Raw genomic sequence first — 19,023 nt, forward strand, 5'->3', positions numbered from 1 at the left:
AAAAAAATTTCCTTAATTTTTTGTATTTTTTATTATTATTAATCTTACCGCCTTACCAGTCCTTCAGCCACGATTTTTTTTCATTTCCCTCATGAATTTCTTCATCTTTAAAAAAAGTAATTAAAAAATAAATTACGCCGCTGAAAAAGGATATTAAATCCAGTACGTTTTCTGAAATTTGCTGGTCTCTAGGTCTCGAAATAGTAGTTTAGAATCACAATAGTAAGTTTTAAACTTTGAAATTTTTTTTTTGTCCAAGTTCTCCCTACTAAAAAGCTTATTTAACGAACGTTTACAACTTTAATGTTGATCTTAATCATTGCCTCAAAGAAACAATGATAACTCCAAAACTAAAACATTTTGGACAAATCCGTTGAGACCACTGAAAACTACGTTAAATTTACAAATGATGTGATCAATACTAAACTTGTAAACGTTCGTGAAATAAGCGTTTTAATAGCGAGAACTTTGAATTTTTTTTTTCAAAATTGAAAATCTTATTATGGTGATTCTAAACTATTATTTCTCAACCTAGAGACCAGCTAATTTCAGAAAACATACTCCATTTAATATCCTTGTTAGTGGCGTAATTTATTTTTTAATTACTTTTTTTTCAAAGATGAAGAAATTCATGAAGGAAATGAAAATAATCGTGGCTGAAGGATTGGTAAGGTGGAAAGATTAATAATAAAAAATACAAAAACTTAAGGAAATTTTGAATGAATTTATTAAACGTTTTTTAATTTTAATTCGAAATGCTCTCCACCCTCCGCAATGTACTTTCGACGCGCTGCCGTTGCATTAAGCCCGCAAAACCTGTACATAAGATGTATAACAACGTATTCTTCATTAGAAAAAATAGCCGTACTCTTAACAAAATATCACATAGATAACTAAAAACGTTTTGATTCTTAAATTTTTATTCCGAAGAATAATAATACAATAATCCTTTAATCAAAGTTGCAGTCGTGTTAGTAAATAACTAAACACTTGCACTATTTCGGTTTCGAACCCAAATTTAAAAAACGTTTTGTTTTTGTATTTTGTATTAGATGTGCGTAATTAAAATCTTTCAAGGCAGGTTGATTAGAATGATTAAAGAACATAATTTATTTTTATTATCAATAATGTAAAATATATTAATAAATCTTAAAAGCGCTAGATCGTAAAACATGCAAGGGATTAAATTTGTGGAGAGTTAAACAGTAATTGAGGTGACATAAAAAAAAAATCCTTTCATAAAAGTACATAACTATTGATTTATAAGGAGAGAAATATTGTACGTGCCGTTATTTATGGTAATACATAATTTTAGGCAGATCATCAATGAGTCGCTTTTTCCAGGAAGTGTTATCCGATGGTGAGCACTTGCCTCCGTACTCGACAGGTAGAACATCACTGCTAATGAAGCGGTGTAGCGATTTGAAATTGGTTCCGTGAAGGAAGACCTGAAATGTGGAATCAATAATAAATGCAATAATAACATCGAAATTACAACTGGAGACACGTGCTTATCTTAAATTTGACCTTGTTACACGAAGTCACGTCTTCTAAACAGCAATACTTCGCAAATAGAACGCCCTGGTAAGAAAAGCATTCTCTTCGTACTGATAAATTTACAATATAGCAATATGCAATTTTTGTATACAAACAAATAACTAAGAAGACCCCATTCTTTTATTAGAACATAGCACGCTCACTACTTCGTTTTGCCGAATTCAACATAAAGCTATACATTTACGTTTCAGAATGAATGAATGAATAAACATTTATTAAAAAATACTTGTACATTATGATACATAACATTCATGATGCAGGGGAAGTGGCGGGGCATTTTTACGTCCTATTTCAAAACTTTTTCCTATCAATGCACCTAGTCCTAGTTTGTTATTAGTTTTAATTAATCAAACAAGAAAATTAAAAAAAATTCTTAAAAAACCCTCTAGGTATCAAATAGGATAACAATTAACAAATGAATTAACAAAAATATAAATAAATAAATGAGATTAACAAGAACAATGCAACACTAGTAATTGAATTATCACAAATTGTCTTTAGTATCACAGCTCTGGTAGAGTAAAAAATAAATATATCCCAGATCCTAGATTTATGTATTGCGCCTAATCCTTCTAGGTTTCCATGGAAAGTTAACATCATACACTCCTACATCACTACAAGTAGTGTTCTTGCTGGAGGAGAGACCCATAAAAAAATTCGTGGACAGAAGCTTTAATTCTGACTTAATATACTCCACTCCCGTTCTCTCATGGAGGAGGCCAATTCTGGTGTATCGAGGTAGTGAGGTTATAAATCTTAGAAATCTATTTTATACACCTTGCAGTTTTTGGATGTTCAATTTGCACATGTAACTCCATGCTTGGCAAGCATACATCAGCATAGGTTTAATAGCTACTTTATAAATCATTAGTTTATTTTCATATCTCATTACACTCTCACGGACCATCAGCGGAAATAAGGCTTTTATAGCTGTTTTACCTTTCGTAACTATATCATTTTTATACCTAGAGAAGTTAAGTTTTCGGTCCATAGTTAAACCCAAGTACTTTACCCCCTCACACCACTCAATTTTCTGTCCGTGAATGGAAATGGTTTCCCTGAATATTGGTCGTGGTTTTGTGAAAAATACGGCCTCAGTTTTGGGGACATTAATTCTGAGTTTCCAGCGGTGACAAAACCTGTAAATCCTGGTGATGCTGTCATTTAATGTTTTCACAATTGTCTTAGGCCTCCAGGATGAACAATAGACAGCTATGTCATCCGCATAAAGCGCAATTTTACAATTTCTCAGAGAGGGGTGTGGATATATAAAAGGAGAAACAAGCATGGTCCTAGGATTGAACCTTGGGGAACTCCGGCGGCAATTGGGAAAGGTCTGGAAGTTTCATTGTTTAGGGAAACACGGAAACGGTTTTTTAAGTAAGCCATGACAACTTTTATAAGGTAGCCTGGGAAATTCATTTCAATGAGCCTTTATACTATACCGTCCTGCCGGAACGAATCAAAGGCCTTCTCCATGTCTAGCAGGACCGTCCCAGTGTGTTTTTGTTGTTGAACATGTTGGTCACATGATCTACTACGCGAGTAAGTCGGGTTGCCGTAGAGAAGCTCGGTCTAAAGCCTTGCTGCTCATCTATGATGATGCTATTAGCGTGGAGGTTAGACGGTGCTGAATGCACTTTTCGAATATCTTAGTAAGTACAGTCAACAGACTAATGAGTCTATAACTTGATGGATCATCGGCAGGCGTCTAGGGCTTTTTAATAAAAATAAGGTTCCCTGTCTTCCAGATTTGAGGAGAAAACCAGAGCTTTTTTTGGAATGTTTTTTAACATAAGGTTTGATATACCCTCAAATCTTGGGGTTTTCCTATTTTGCCCTGATTTTATGATCATTTACGTTTTAGTGGTCAATTGACCAAGTTACTTCTTTCAATTAATTATTCTTTCTATGTAAGGTCTTGGTTGAGATAAAAAAAGCAATGTCACGAGCGGGATTCGAACCCACGACCTTCGGCTAGATACGCCGTTGCTCTACCACTTGAGCTTCCGTGACCTCGATCCACTCGGACATGTATTCTGGGTTTTTGTACGTCGTCGCATCTTCAGCTAAAGAAATCAGATAAAAATCTCTGTCGAATGTACAATTTTTCATATTTACAAATTTAACATGTACTATCGATAACCAACATTTTTTATGTGATCGCTCAATCCTCAATCCATCAAAGCCTTTTCATTGCGTTTATGACGTTTGATTATTACAGTCTTCAATCCATTAGTTATAACTTCTAGCACACCAATTATTTTGGGTTTTTATTATCCAATAAATAATATTAATTAATAAAGTAATTTTAAAGAAAAAAAAAACAAATTTAACTTCACTAGTTTTCGTGGTCCGCTTGACCAAATAATATCTTTCAATTAATTAATCTGTATTTAAGGTCTTGGTTGAGATAAAAAAAGGCTGTGTCACGAGCGGGATTCGAACCCACGACCTTCGGATAAATACGCCGCTGCTCTACCACTTGAGCTATAGTGACCTCGATCCACTAAGCACCAACTTCCCATCTTAATCGCACCTTTCCAATTTTCCCTCCTTTTTGCCATTTTTCAAATGTGGTGTAATCAGGATTGGATTCTCAGCGACTTACGAAGTGGCCACGGGGAACTGTTTAGTGAAGTAACACTTCTTTTTACTTATTAAATATTAATCCATTTACTTTAGAAGTCAATTAACTAAGTCATTTCTTTCAATTAATTATTCTATAAATGTAAGGTTTTGTTTGATATAAAAAAGATAAAGCTATACATTGTATTATGGCTTTCGGTAAACAGTAAAATAGTAAATAGCAAATTCACCAATTTTCAACCTTTTTATACGTTGTAGAGTGATTTTATGGTTAAATTGTTATAACTCTGCATGTGGTTTCCTGTGTGATGAATGTATAATTTGTCGTTGCCGTTCATTTTGGACTGCCCACCCAAACTGCTTCAGTCAGTATGTTGCATTTCGACCTTTGGCCATCTTCAGTGAGGGGTCTGTGTGAATCCTAATGGTTAGGAAAACTAGGAGTTTATTTGAGTTTTTTACTTCTTTTTTCTTATGCTGGAATGCTGGAAAGATGCTTTGAAATAGAAACACGATTGACCGACAAAAACAGCAAGTATAAAAAGGACAACTTGATCGTAAACAACCAAATTAAAAATTGAATGCCTGTTTTTCTCATGAGATTCCTACGCCGCCATACGGCCAGATGTATTCTTACACAACTTTGAAAATAAAAACATAACATACTTCGCAGAAACCGAAACATTAAAACGTTGCCTTAAGTAATAAAAAACAGTAAACAAATATAAAAATAAACCGCCACCACATTTATACTGGGTGATTTACTGACTACTCGAACGGTAAATTTTTTCAAGTGCTTCTACATCTCAAATGTAACAAAAAAGGTTGTATGAACCATGGACCGATTCTCAACCCTTCGCAGATATTCAGTTTTTTTATGTTTTTTGCTATCTAAAATTTTTGTCATACATCTCGAGTGTTAAATTTCCTTTAGGAAAGAACAATATCCTTTCAGAACAATTTAATTTTTTCTAAAAAAACAAACAAACACAAAATCTTTTCAAAACTTCTAAATTTAAAATTTGGAAAAACAAAATTTGTCATTTGTACAAATACGTAACTCGGAAAAAACAAATACAAATGCAACTTGCTGGAAATGGTTTACAATAACAGAGACACACACAGCATTAATTACATATTTATATAAGCTTAGCCGTAGCCAAGACAACATCATTAAGGCAATGAACTATTAAACAGTATTTTTCTTTTTCTCTTTCCTTCCTTAGCCACCTTAATAATTAAATTCCTTTCCAATATTGAATGCCGAATCTAATCCAGAAAATCCCCATGCTCGACATCTTTGAGTTAAACACAACCGCCTATGATCAAAGAAAATATCCCAGATTTACCTCGTCCCCCACCGATCAAAGAAAAACAGAATAGCTCCACACTTTATGTGAATATGAAATACGTGGTTAAAAATTTACATTTACATCTCAAATTGTATTTTTTCCAATCAACATATGTTTTTTTATTTACCCAGACCTTGAAGATGACCCGAATAAAGGTCGAAACGCAGCACAAAAATGAAGAAAGTGTTTTTTATTAACTACCTCATTCTTGACGTTGGCACGATAAAGAAAATGTTTTTTTTTTAACTACGTCACACCAGACCACATCTCACCATCTCCGAATAATCATTATGGTATTGTATGGTATGTCGAAAAAAGATACTAGGAAGTGGGGTTTGCACACCCAGGCTCTGCAGCCTACTAGCTTATTGTACCTTCCTAGTTCCTTACTTCAGTGCAATAGACTCAATCCTTCTTCTTAGAAGTATTAGGTCATTGTCTGTTGCTGCCGCAATTTGATTCCCTAAGTCTTTTCCGTACGTTAATTTAAACCTCCATTGAGCTGTTGCTTCGCATTGGAAGATGATATGAGTGGCTGTTTCCTCCTCCTCATTACATAATCTGCAAATGGGGTGATCGCTGTATATACCCATGTTGTGTAGATGTTTTCTCAGATGCCAATGACCGGTTAGTAGTCCTACCACGCCTCTGAGTTTGGCCCTCTCCAATTGCAGCAATGATTTTGCTAGTCTTGGTGAGCGTTGTTTCATCATAAGTTTACTATGTCTAGTACCGCTAGAGTTTATCCACTTCTCCTTTTGTTTTGTTTGGATCCATTCTGCGATGGAGAATTCTATATTTGTTTTTGTTATCCCAAGTATAGTTTCGGGGATTATGTATGGTCTTTAGATCCTCCTCTCGCCAGAATGTCTGCTTTCTCGTTACCCCCTATGCCCTGGCACCCAAGATATCTTCAGGTTGTTGTGTTTCCCCAGGTTTTGGAGATTTTGGATGCATTCACTGACTAATTTTGATGTGACTCTTTTAATGTTTTATGGCTGCTTGGCTATCTGATCTTTCGAGGATTTTTTTGTCAGTGTAACCTCTTTTAAGATTTTCCAGGGCACAAGCAGTGATGGCATGTATTTCTGCTTGAAAAACCGAAGTTTTCTTCCCTAATGAGTTTAAATGCTCATGTTTTGAGCTTGTACAGAAAACGCCTGATCCGGTTCCTTCGTTTGTTTTGGAGCCATCTGTGTACCATATCATTGTATCTGATGCTCTTTTGTGTTCTTCCTCTCCTTTATAGTCCGTTGAGACTTTATAGGAAGTTGTGAAGATTGTTTCCGGGATAAGAATAAACATTAACTAACAACTCTATATGGATAAATACAATGGCCAGATATTTAATTAGGAGATGTTTACCAAAAACGTCAAAATCATCACATCTACACAGAAAACAAAACTTGGAGCCCTGAAGATGTCCTCAATAATGATCGAAACGTTGGCACGATAAAGAAAATGTTTTTCTAAAACCTATGTCACACCAGACCGCATCTCACGATCTCCGAATAATCATTAACTAACGGTCACTAAACACCGCACTATATGATACACAAACAATAGCAATACATGATAAAACAATAGTGTAATTACGAGAACATAATACATGGAGTTACTACACATATGTTACGACCACACGCGTTTAGCTTATCAACACAACAAATAAAGGACACAACGCCACTAGTCCGGTGGTCTACTCAATAGGATCGAGCATACTATGCCTCTTCCAACACTATAATTGAAAACTTAAAATTAAACAAACAATGAATAAATATTAACAACGACCGATGCAGATAAGAAAACTATACAAATTAAAAAAAGGAAACAAACGACAAAAAATACGAGTGACCCAGTCTAATTGCGCATTTGACTCTCAACATATAAAATCGGAACAGTCTAAATAAATAATCTAACCATAACATGGTGAAAAGCTAAAAAGCAAAAATTTTAAAAATAAATTTTTTAAAAATATTCAAGACAATTGTATATATATATATATATATATATATATATATATAGTATATATATGTTACGTTGTTACGTCCTCGCTAGACCCTTATCTGTTGCAACCCTTCACATTCCTCCCTTATCACATCCTCGCTAGACCCTTATCTGTTGCAACCCTTCACATTCCTCCCTTATCACATCTGCACGTGTTCACTTCCAAGAAACCCCTCCTTCATTACATCCCCAAGCCTTTGCTAATTTTAATATTTTTAATTGAATCCGTCTCGGGCTTTCATCGAGTATAGACCGAATATTCCCTAATTGGAAGTTGTTATTCCAGTTTTTTGTTTGCTTGCTTTGTAAATAGTATTCTTTTTAAAAACTAGTTTAATACACGCAAAACCATAATTTATATACATACATTGTACACTTTAATTCAATTTTATTGTTATGTTCGCCTGCTAGAAAAATGTTTTTTCAATTGCGTGAGCTAATTTTAATAAAAGGAAACCTTTTCACACATGGGAAATACTTTGAATAAGGTTAAGTGTATATTCGGCTCTTATTTTAACATTACACGTTTTAAAAGCATTTTTCATTTCTTATAGTACTACACGAAGTGCTACAAACCACTTAGGTGAACCTTTGTTAAAAATTCTTTTTTGGAGTAAAAAAGGTGGTCTGTAAGAAGATTTGTGATTTATGCTCGAATTGCCGGCGATGATAAATCCGTTTGAACTTTTAGTTTGAAGTGTTCCTTTGGGGGTCTTGCTTCAATAGCTTGGAAAGGAAAACCTTCTTTTCCACGTTTTGCAATTTTAATTGGCTATCAAAACTGAATTCAGAAATATTGAAAAAGTTATTATTTCAAACACTGGTCACACTGGTCATAAATTGAGTCTTTCTTACCAAGAAATCAAATCTTAGATAGCTTATTTTTAGATTATAAGTAAAAACCATTTTATACGAAGATATATTTTCCACTTCCACTTCAATTTTGCATCTCATAAGAAATATAGATATAACGCTTGGGACAGCAGAGATCTTTTTAGAAAACATGCTCTTATGTACGAAAGAACTAAAGAACTATATATACATATAAATCTGGCTTCTTATGTGAAGTATATATTAAGAAACCTTTGAAACTTTTTTACCTAACAACTACCGTTTTTGTACAGCCGCCACTGCTGAAAATTGGCAACACAATTTTTTTTACACGATTTCACCTTATTCAAGGATGAACAGTTTTAATATTTTAGAGTTGAAAAGCTCGGAAAATATGCAATTAGTTCGATTCAATGAACGTTTGTTTAATTATGAAATTCAATTATCTGCAAAGTCCTTTTACTCGCTAACTCGGCCCGAACGCTTATCACAGTCATCTTTCTTTTGAATACTTGTCTCTAAACCTGATAATAAAAACAATAAATAAATTATGCAAAGATCATTTTGTGACTAAAAAGATTATATTAAAGGTAACATATATATATTCATAAACACTTTCTACCATTTTCGCTTTAAGTAAACATTAGCATTACAAAGCTTGTATGTTTTATCACTCGTGAAAAAAATATTATGTAAAACGGAAAAAAAAGAAAGTACGAGTTGTCGTAATTAATAATTTATTAAGTTGTATGAGTAAATCTTTTTAACCAAGAAAAATAATTTCCTTCTAGACCAAACTACATATTTTATGAGATTATTAAAAATACTAATTTTTTATAAATGTATTTTTTTAAGAGAGAAGATTTTTAGACAGGAAATAAACAGATCATACAATATAATAGCAATTTTATAAATTCAAATTTCAATTTAGTAATAAAAAAGCTATATAAAATATATAAAACATATTTTGTTAATGTAACATAATTCGAATTATTTAGTTACATGAAAATCGATCATAAGATAACATTTTTTTTATGAATCATAAAAAATTCATGAATCATAATCACTTTGGTTCACATTTTTGTAAGCTATTCAAAAAACCAACCATAAAATATACGTGCATATTTATCTACCGTGTAAGGTTTTATAATTATTTTTAAATTATATTATTTTTACTCCGCTTATTTTACTGTAAAACTAAGTAGGGTTTCAAAGGAAATTTTTCTCGTAAAATCTATTGGTGCTGAAATTTTGAATGCACTGCTTGAATCGAAATAAATTGACTTAAGCCGACAAAATATTTTTGCAAACGTGATACTCAACTTATTATCTCACATTCCGAAAGTCTTTTTCATTCTACAAATAATCGTACGAGAAATTAAAAAATTAGTCAGTTTCGTCTGGGGTTGTTGAAGTTTTTTTCTGAACTAGATAATTTCAATTTCATGTAACTAATTGTTTAAAGTTAAGCTTAAAAAATATACAGAAATTAAATTTTCATATTTTGTTCATTTAAATTTTTAATATTTTCCTTTTTTTAATCTTTTACAATATAAATGATCAATACGTCATTAGTTACACGATCAAGATATGAGATTTCCGAATTGTCTGTGATTTTATAAACCTGAAATTTGGTTGTTCCCGTTCATTTTGATCTAGCTATCTTCGCTTTTCTGCCATACGCGTTTCAGCTTTTCGCCTTGTTTAGTATGTCTGTCTTTTCTTTGACTTTTGACGTTCTAATTTATTTGTCCACATTTGAACAATTACATGCAGTTTATAGAGTTCTAGACTCTTGTAAAATTTTCTGTGGATTTGAGGAGTCGTTTTAAAGTTAAAGTTAAACTCAATGATGTTTAAAACAATTGGAGGAATATGGAAAGCAAAAAAAATATGTAAAAATAATTTTTTAATACATACCAAAACACCTTAACACGGATTTTGATTTTTTTTAGTGTAAAGACGTTCTAAAACATTTTTGACATAATTAAACGACAATTTTGGTCGACTTGTTGGCCAACTTTCACATCTTTAATATTTGATGAGCTTACAGAAAAAAGTAAATATTTCGCTAACCGTATTATTAATTATCAAACATAATAAGGTTGTGTTCTTTTATCATATTTATAATTACACATTTATGTTAATTAATGCAATTGTTTTATTTAAAAACAAATTTTTGATTACTATCTTATATTTAAATATATTTTCCTTATATTTGGATGAATATTGAAAAAAAATAAATGTTTACATTAAAAAGACCATTAAAATAAAAATATCTTTATTATTTGATAAGCCTATTTTGAAAGGGTTATTTTATCTTATATAGTTTTTTATTATTTATATTAGAAGTATGGTCATTAATGTAATAATAAAACATCGGTTTTTGAGGTTTGTGTAATTGATTGAAGTTTTCATTTTTTATATAACAATTTACTATTATAAAGTTAAGTTAATACTACGTGAGTAAATATTATTGAAATAAATATATTTGTAAAATAATAATTATTGACAAAAATGAGTGTCTAAATTAAAAATTCTTTGTGAAAATAATTTTCTTACTTCTCAATCTGAATCTGAAAAAATACATTGCAAGTCTTGGGGCACGGCAGCGGGCACAAATCGCTGTACCGGTACCTCAGGGCTATAGGGATCTTCAAATGTATATAGTTTATGTATGTTTGTTCTGTGCTTGTGTTGTGTCTGAAGTGTTTGTGTCGTGTTTGTGTGGTGTTTATGTTATTACATTAGGATGAACGTAATTTATTAGCGTGAAAGGAAGGGGTTATTTACCCCGCCCCGAGGAATATCGAGTACTCTGGGGTGAGTGTGTGATGTCTGGGGAGCAAAAGTAAGTTATTAGCGCGAATGGAGTGGGTTCGGCCCCGCCCCGAGGAATATCGAGTACTCTGGGGGAGTGAATGTGACCAGACTTTTATGTTAGTATTGTATGTTGTTTATATTTTACTCTGTTGGAATGAATGTAATTTAAGCATGAAAGGAAGGGGTTATTTACCCCGCCCCGAGGAATATCGAGTACTCTGGGGTGAGTGTGTGACGTCTGGAGAGTAAAAGTAAGTTATTAGCGCGAATGGAGTGGGTTCAACCCCGCCCCGAGGAATATCGAGTACTCTGGGGGAGTGAATGTGACCAGACTTCTATGTTTGTGGCGATGTATATGTTATGTATTGTATGTTGTGTATCAATTCTTAAATTGACAACCTGAGGTACTAACAAGAGGCTAGCTTTTTAAAATAACGACGTAATATACAAGTAAAAGCAGAGAGTCAGTAACCAGATCGAGATGCTCAAATGGCTGCAGTTCAATACAAAATACGCGAGAAAGACAGGAAAGAGAAGGAATACATGCGGAGGGCCGGCGATGACCTCAGCTGTTTGTCGGCCCATAAACCTTCCACTTTATATATATACATTGCAAGTTTTTTTCCACTAGACAAAACAGTGTAGATTTTTAATAAAATCTGGCACTAAATGAAATTTTTTATTGCATAGATGCCTTAAAATATTTGATAGCTGACTTTTAAAACAGTTTTTATGTCCTTTTTTATTGTTTTTATTGAAATTATATCGATGGATCAATTTTAACAATTTCCAACCCCAACAATTCAAAAATACTGTTCCATTTTTCAAATACTTTTATTATTAAAAAATAAAGATGTATATATATATATATATATATATATATATATATATATATATACAATAAAATTAAGTTCCAATATAAGTAATTTTTATGTTATTGAGAGAAACGTGGTTTAAATAAATGTATCACTCCATTTCATATACCAGCAATAATTACATATTTCAATTTACGGTATATCTTATTTTTTGGTTTAATGCAAAGGGGTTTTCTTATCTCAAGTGTTGGCAACAAAAAAAACCAGTGTCAAGGGGATGCGTGAGAAGAGGTTGCTCTAGGTCCAACCTCCCGACCAGACAGAAGTCCGATCAATTCGCGCTTGCGCCTCGATTTAACAAGCTCTAGGTTTATAGACTTCTCAGTTTATTATTGTTTTGAGTTGTCGAATAATGCTTTTTCTAATTCCTTTAACAGCTTTTTTACTAATTAAGTACAAAAACAAGAATAACTGATGAAAAACAATATATTTTTGGCTTGTATATATATTTTTTTAAATTAAGTACACAAGGACCTATTATTGGCAGGTTTTCTTTTCCTTTTAAATAGATAATAAGACGGGATCAATGATTGCTTCAATCAATTTTGGAATCTTAGACTTGCGAAAAAATACAACAAAAATGAACAAATTGTTCAGTAAATGGGGGCAATTTATTTTTAAACCAATTAATTTTATAGTATTTTATCGTACTGTGATGAATAAAATATATAGTGAGAATGACAAAACATAAAAAGTACTAATGTGAAACGCTTTATGCATAAAAAACAACCATTGTAGTTGAATAATTAAAATCGACATACAATTTTTTTAACAAATGATGAAATTAGAAAATTTCTAATTTACATTTTTTACATGAAATTTTCCGCAATTAACTATAGACAGTGGTATAACACAGACGCCGTTATCTTTTTACGCTGACCAAATGTCCCAAACATAGATTTTGAAAAACATAAATACATAATACATATAAAAGGCCACAAAAATTAAATCAAATCATTTCATTTCTTAAATCGCGTTTAAAACAACTTTTATGAGCATTTTTAAGTATGTAATTTCCCATGTTTTAATAAGTCATTAACCGTTCTACGTGCGTAATTAAATGAAAACAATAATAATAATAATAATACCCGACCTAATTAGTTGAAAAGCGAAAACCGGTGGTTTCTGTTTAGGGGGAAAAATAATTTTAAATAATTATTTGTGAAAAATGGCAAAAAGTAGGGAAAATTAAAAAAAAACTGACGTCGAGATGGGAAGTTGGTGTCCGAGTGGATCGAAGTCACGGAAGCTCAAATTGTAGAGCAGCGGCGTATCTAGCCGAAGATCGTGGGTTCGAATCCCGCTCGTGACCCTGACTTTTTTATCTAAACCAATACCTTAAATATAGATTAATTAATTGAAAGATATTATTTGGTCAAGCAGACCACGAAAACTAGTAAAGTTAAATTTATTGTTTTTTCTCTAAAATTGTATTTATTAATTAATATTATTTATTGACTAATCAAAACCCTAAAGCTAATTGGTGTGCTGTAAGTTATAACTAATGGATTGAAGACTGTAATAAACGCAATGAAAAGGCTTTTTACCCACCTGAACAAATATACCATCTACAGCCAAAGGATTGAGAGATAACATAAAAAATGTTGGTTATCGTTAATAGATGTTAAATTTGTAAATTTCGAAAATTTTAGACTCGACAGAGATTTGAATCTGACTTCTTTAGCTGAAGATGCGACGACTTGTACAAAAACCCAGAATACATATTAATAAAACAATTGAGGGGCGTCGGTGGCCGCAAGGTTTAGTTAGTCGTTGACACGGCGCTCATCACTGTAAGGTAAAGGTCTCGGGTTCGAATCCAGCGGCCCAGCATTCGAACCCGCCATACTTACAAATGGGCTTTTTTTCAAAAGGGTTGATATAACCCCTGCTGTTGCGAACCCTCGTAAAAAAAATTAATCTGTATGTAAGGTATTGGTTGAAATGAAAAAGCTAGAGTCACGAGCGGGATTCGAACCCACGACCTTCCGCTAATACGCCGCTGCTCTAACCACTTGAGCTATAGTGACTTAGATCCACTCGGACACCAACACCCCATCTCACCCTACCGTTCGAATTTTCTCTCCTTTTTGCCATTTTTCAAGCAATTTTTGACTTTAGCTTTTTCATTCCAACCAATATCTTACATAAAGATTAATTAATTGAAAGAAGTTATTTGGTCAATTAACCCACGAAACATAATAAAATTAATAAAGCATTAACACATTAATTAAGCACGTCTGTAAATATATATATATATATATAAGTTGAAAAATAATAATCCGACATACTTACAAATGGGCTTTTTTCAAAAACACCGGCACCCTGAGGGTTTATATGACCTTTGCTGTTGCGAACCCTCGTTATAAAAAAAATAAAATAAAAAAATAACTAAAAAAAAACTAGAAATTTAAATGATTTTAAATAATTTATAATATTAACTTTGATAACAATCACATATAAATTCGACGACTGCTTTGTGTACATAAGTAAAATATCTTCGACCTAATGCAAGAGTTGACACGCATACTTAAATATTCGAAATGACTAAGACAAACAGGCCAAACAGGATGATCAATGATGATAACACTGCTGACAAATCTCCTTGAGTATAAGAGGACAAAACAGAGAAAGCCGAAAGAAATTCCTTTCTTTTAAATCTTTTAAATTGTGAAGCATGATCAAATATTTAACTATTTTGAATAATCTAACCTTGTGAACCTTTATTTAATTGACTATATTTTTATTATTTCTGACTGTATTGATTTCATTTTATAATACTATTTAGAAACGTTATAAGCTTTGATTATTTGGAGATCGTGACCAGATCGCATCTCACGACCTCCAAATATTCATTAACTAACGGTCTTAACCGCCACACATTTGTTCGCTTGTTCAATTTTGGACATGAATGTTATTTAGATATAAAATGACCCTCAATCACATACTATGAACAATAACAACGATTTACTACTAATAGCCAAATCAATGTGATTTATAAATGTTTTGATATTTAATGAATTCTTCTTACCCTCTGTTTGATTTTATCCTTGAGGAACGGCTTGACCACGGCGAATAAAGCGTCAAAGTAAAGAGGCTGGTTCACGATATGGATGCCTTTGAACCTGAGTGGAAAGGCGTCCTGAAATTTTTTTATTTTCAAGTTGTCCAGATGAATTTAAGTTCCAAAGTTACCTGTATGACCTGAACAGTCCTCTTGGAATAAAACGGTGACAGGAGAGAGGCGTGGCTCGCCAGTTTGAAACCTGTCATATCAACTAATGCGGTCGCACCAGAAATCTGGTTTTTATGCTCCAAAAGGCACCATTCCAAGCCGAGCATGTTGGTCCTGAATATGTCGTCGACACTCACCTGGCCATCTTTGGGATCTGTTGACAAATAAAAATACGACAAAATTAATTTTGATACGTGGAGTCGAGGTAAAGCGGTTTCGTTTGTAAATTTTCTTAGGAGGTGAGCAGGAGATGGCAATCTCGGCCGATTTGCATTTCCATCCGTCTCGACGAACTACCCCTTCCGACAGATAAGTACACCCAAGTACCAGATTACCAGCACGTATCATGAAATTATATACTGGCTAAAATCGATTCTTTTAAACTAGACTGGATCGTTAAAAATTCCGCACAAGATAATCGGAAAATGAATGCGTTGGAAGAACACGGAAATTAATTGATTTCTGTGACTAATTTGAGGCTTAGCACTTAAGTACTGGCTGTTGTCGACGTTGCTGTAAAACACTGTAGTGACATTTATTGGCTCAAAGTGGTAAATTATTAACAATCACTCTTAAATTATTTTTGGCTTCAAAACATTTAAGTACATTTAACACTGGATTTGATGACTTGTTTCAATTACACGGAAAAATAAAATTCGATAGAATGTGAGGTATTTATATAAATCAAACAGTTTTCCTGTTATTTTCATTATTTCCCACTTCAAGAAAATTGATGACATGAATAAACATTGTTCAAATTCAAGCGAAGAAGGAAATTTTTTAACTAAATGAATATTACAGCTACCCGCAATGTTGGGTAACAAGTAATAGTCAACAAAAGTAAAAAACAAAACAAAAAAACTAAATTAAAAACAAAAACAATCAGAATGGAGATGCTACTCATTAGTAGCACTCCAAATTATATTACATGACATTTCACTATCACTATGTTCACTAGGCAGGAGATACCTGGGCCATCGCCAAATTAGCCTACGTGGAAGGTTGATTCGACGGGATGAGAACTTTGGATGAATGAGTTAATGTTGACTGGGAGTGATTTGTGGATCTTGGAACTGGAAGATACCTGGATTTGATAGTACGGAGCGTATGTTAAGGTCGTTTGGATGGTTTCATTCGTTAAGTAGAAGGGAGTTTTTAGGATTTTTCTAAGGATTTTGTATTGGGACGTTTGGATTCGTTGTATGTTGGAACGCATGCAGAACCCTCAAGTTTCAGTCCATAAGGCCAGATCGTTTTTATAGTATTATTTAAATTATACATCTGTTAGTTAGTAATGTATTTTAACTTTTGTCAACAAATCACATAAGATTATATTAATCCTTTTTAAAAAGATAGTTTCTACTCATAGTAAGTTGTTTTGCAACGATCCAGATTTCGAGCCCTTTAGCTCATCATCAGGAACTATCTTTTTAAAAAGGATTGAACACCACACTCACTCTATCCTTTATCATTTCTATAATTTCTATTTCTAAGATTAGATTATGGTTGAATAGTACAGAACGCAATATTTCTCAATAATAAAGTAATAAGAAATAATAAACAAACGGAAACAATATATTGTAATTTCCACTGAGGAGATTACTGATTTATAACAACTGTGTAAGTTATAAATCAATAGTCAAGTTATAAAATAATTTATGTAGAAATCGTGAGATGCGGTCTGGTGTGATGTGGGTTTCAGAAAAACATTTTCTTTATCGTGCCAACGTTTCTATCTTTATTCTACATAAATATCGATTAACGGTCACCACACATTTCTACACGAGAAGAACGAAGATCATGGGATTCTATGAACGAATTGCAACTACGTATGGATACGAAGCTAAAAGTATACTGAAGGACATCGCCAACAATGATAAGAAAGAAACTCGCATCGGCTCTCAATCAGAGAACTTTTTTGCTGAAATGCAGACAACACAAGGCTCAGAAGATGATCCCAATAAAGATCGAAACGTTGCCACGATAAAGAAAATGTTTTTCTGAAACCTACATCACACCAGACCGCATCTCACGATTTCTACATAAATATCGATTAACGGTTACTAATCACCACACATTTATAAAATAATAAAAGTAATGTCATAAGTTCAACTCTTCACGCGGATGAACAAACATACACACGGTGCAGCGCTGAGGCTATCACATCTCGCAGTTTGCCGCCAATTTCAGATTTTGTATTTTACAATAAAACTAATTTAATTGAGTTAATTGAGGGTCGATGGGGTACTGAATATGCCGCCATTGGCACTCTCGCACTACACATTCGCGCTATATATACATTCATGCAAAACGTACACAAAGAAACACAATACTGTATGTATATATTTGTACATATACATAACATATATATATTTGTGTGTGTGTGTGCATATATGTATAAATATGTGGGTATATATACATATATGTACACACACATATATACATGTACATATACATAACATGTATATATATGTGTGTATGTATATATAATGTATCTACACAGTGAATGCGCTCCTCACCAAATCGGAACAGAAGACTTAGAACTCGCTTGTGCCGCAGCACATTATCGGGTGGCATTTCTACACGGAGGGGAGGAATGGCACCTTTCAATTCACTGAAACACATCGAGCAACGTTTCTTACATACCGCACATATACGCGGGCTTTGGACCTGAAGTGTCCGAATATCAACCTTACATGGCCTATGCTTAATCATATGAGGATAACCCCTATTCTACGAGTTAATCCTCTGAGGGCCAACTATCGACATTGCTTTATACGTGAGATCGTCTCATGAGGGAAAAAAGTTAATTTCGAAAATTTTCTAAGTGCTTTTATTTTATATCGTTGTGCATTTTTATCAACGCATACTTGTATTATTTTCAACAAGAAGATACAACATTAGTTTTTTCATAGTAAAGACATCAGCAATGTCCAAATATTTGTTTTTGCCTTTTTAAAGAAATAATTTCCAAAACTTACAAAACTAGTAATGTGAAAACTAATATATTTAAGATTAATATAGTTAATAATAATCCATAATTTCACCGACTTGCAGTGTTTAAAGCAATTCAGTTAGGTACGTCAATACAATCAATAATACTTAACAATTACATGGAATGTAGTATAGCCGTCAATATTGTTTTCCGAACTTAACACATAATCTTACAATATTACGCAAGTAAATTTATGTTTGATTTCGATCAAAAAGTTTCGTTCAGATCCGTTAAAAGTTAAAATAAACATTTTGTAAATTTAATTAAAATTTTATACAACATAAACAACGAGATGGAGATATTTTCATGCAGTAAAAGTTTTGTAATCAAGTTGACCAAACTTTCATTAGCAAAGGTGTTTAATAATATTAAATCGGCAATTAAATCCATTGTTACTGCTTATTTTTGACATTATTTTCCAATTTTTAAAAAGTGTTTTTTCTTAATTAAATTAGTATCTTTGAGTGTATGTATTAATTCTTCGTTGCGGTTTATTTTCTAATCGTCATATTTGAGAGAGATTTAAATATTTTACACATGTCAAGATTATCAAATTGTAATTATACTTTTCACAATTATTAATATAGATATGACATTACTATACTACGATAAATGTAGTTAAGAAATTTTAAGAATATCCATATAAAACTTTGTAAAGACGTCAAAGATACTTACTTTGTGCGATGTTATACTGTCCGACTCGATAAAGGAAAACTACAGCTCCACTCCTGTCTCTTCCATTTAACACATTTTGTCCTTGGC

General features: G+C 32.7%; 1 protein-coding gene across 1 annotated transcript in view; it reads right to left on the bottom strand.

Annotated features, from left to right (window-relative positions):
• Positions 1–1,164: 1,164 nt before the first annotated feature.
• Positions 1,165–19,023, bottom strand: part of LOC106670607 (clavesin-1-like) — a 25,856-nt gene continuing 7,997 nt past the window's right edge. Inside the window, exons 4-7 of the mRNA XM_014401096.2 lie at positions 18,937–19,023; positions 15,227–15,420; positions 15,063–15,173; positions 1,165–1,448 (exon numbers count right to left, since the gene is read on the bottom strand). The exon at positions 18,937–19,023 is cut by the window's right edge and continues 85 nt beyond it. Coding sequence (XP_014256582.1) covers positions 1,290–1,448; positions 15,063–15,173; positions 15,227–15,420; positions 18,937–19,023 — 551 coding nt within the window. The 3' untranslated portion in view covers positions 1,165–1,289. The remainder of the gene's footprint in view (positions 1,449–15,062; positions 15,174–15,226; positions 15,421–18,936) is intronic.

The sequence above is a fragment of the Cimex lectularius genome, unplaced genomic scaffold (assembly GCF_000648675.2).
Source record: "Cimex lectularius strain Harlan isolate CLEC.00 unplaced genomic scaffold, Clec_2.1 scaffold58, whole genome shotgun sequence".
NCBI classification, from domain to species: domain Eukaryota; kingdom Metazoa; phylum Arthropoda; class Insecta; order Hemiptera; family Cimicidae; genus Cimex; species Cimex lectularius.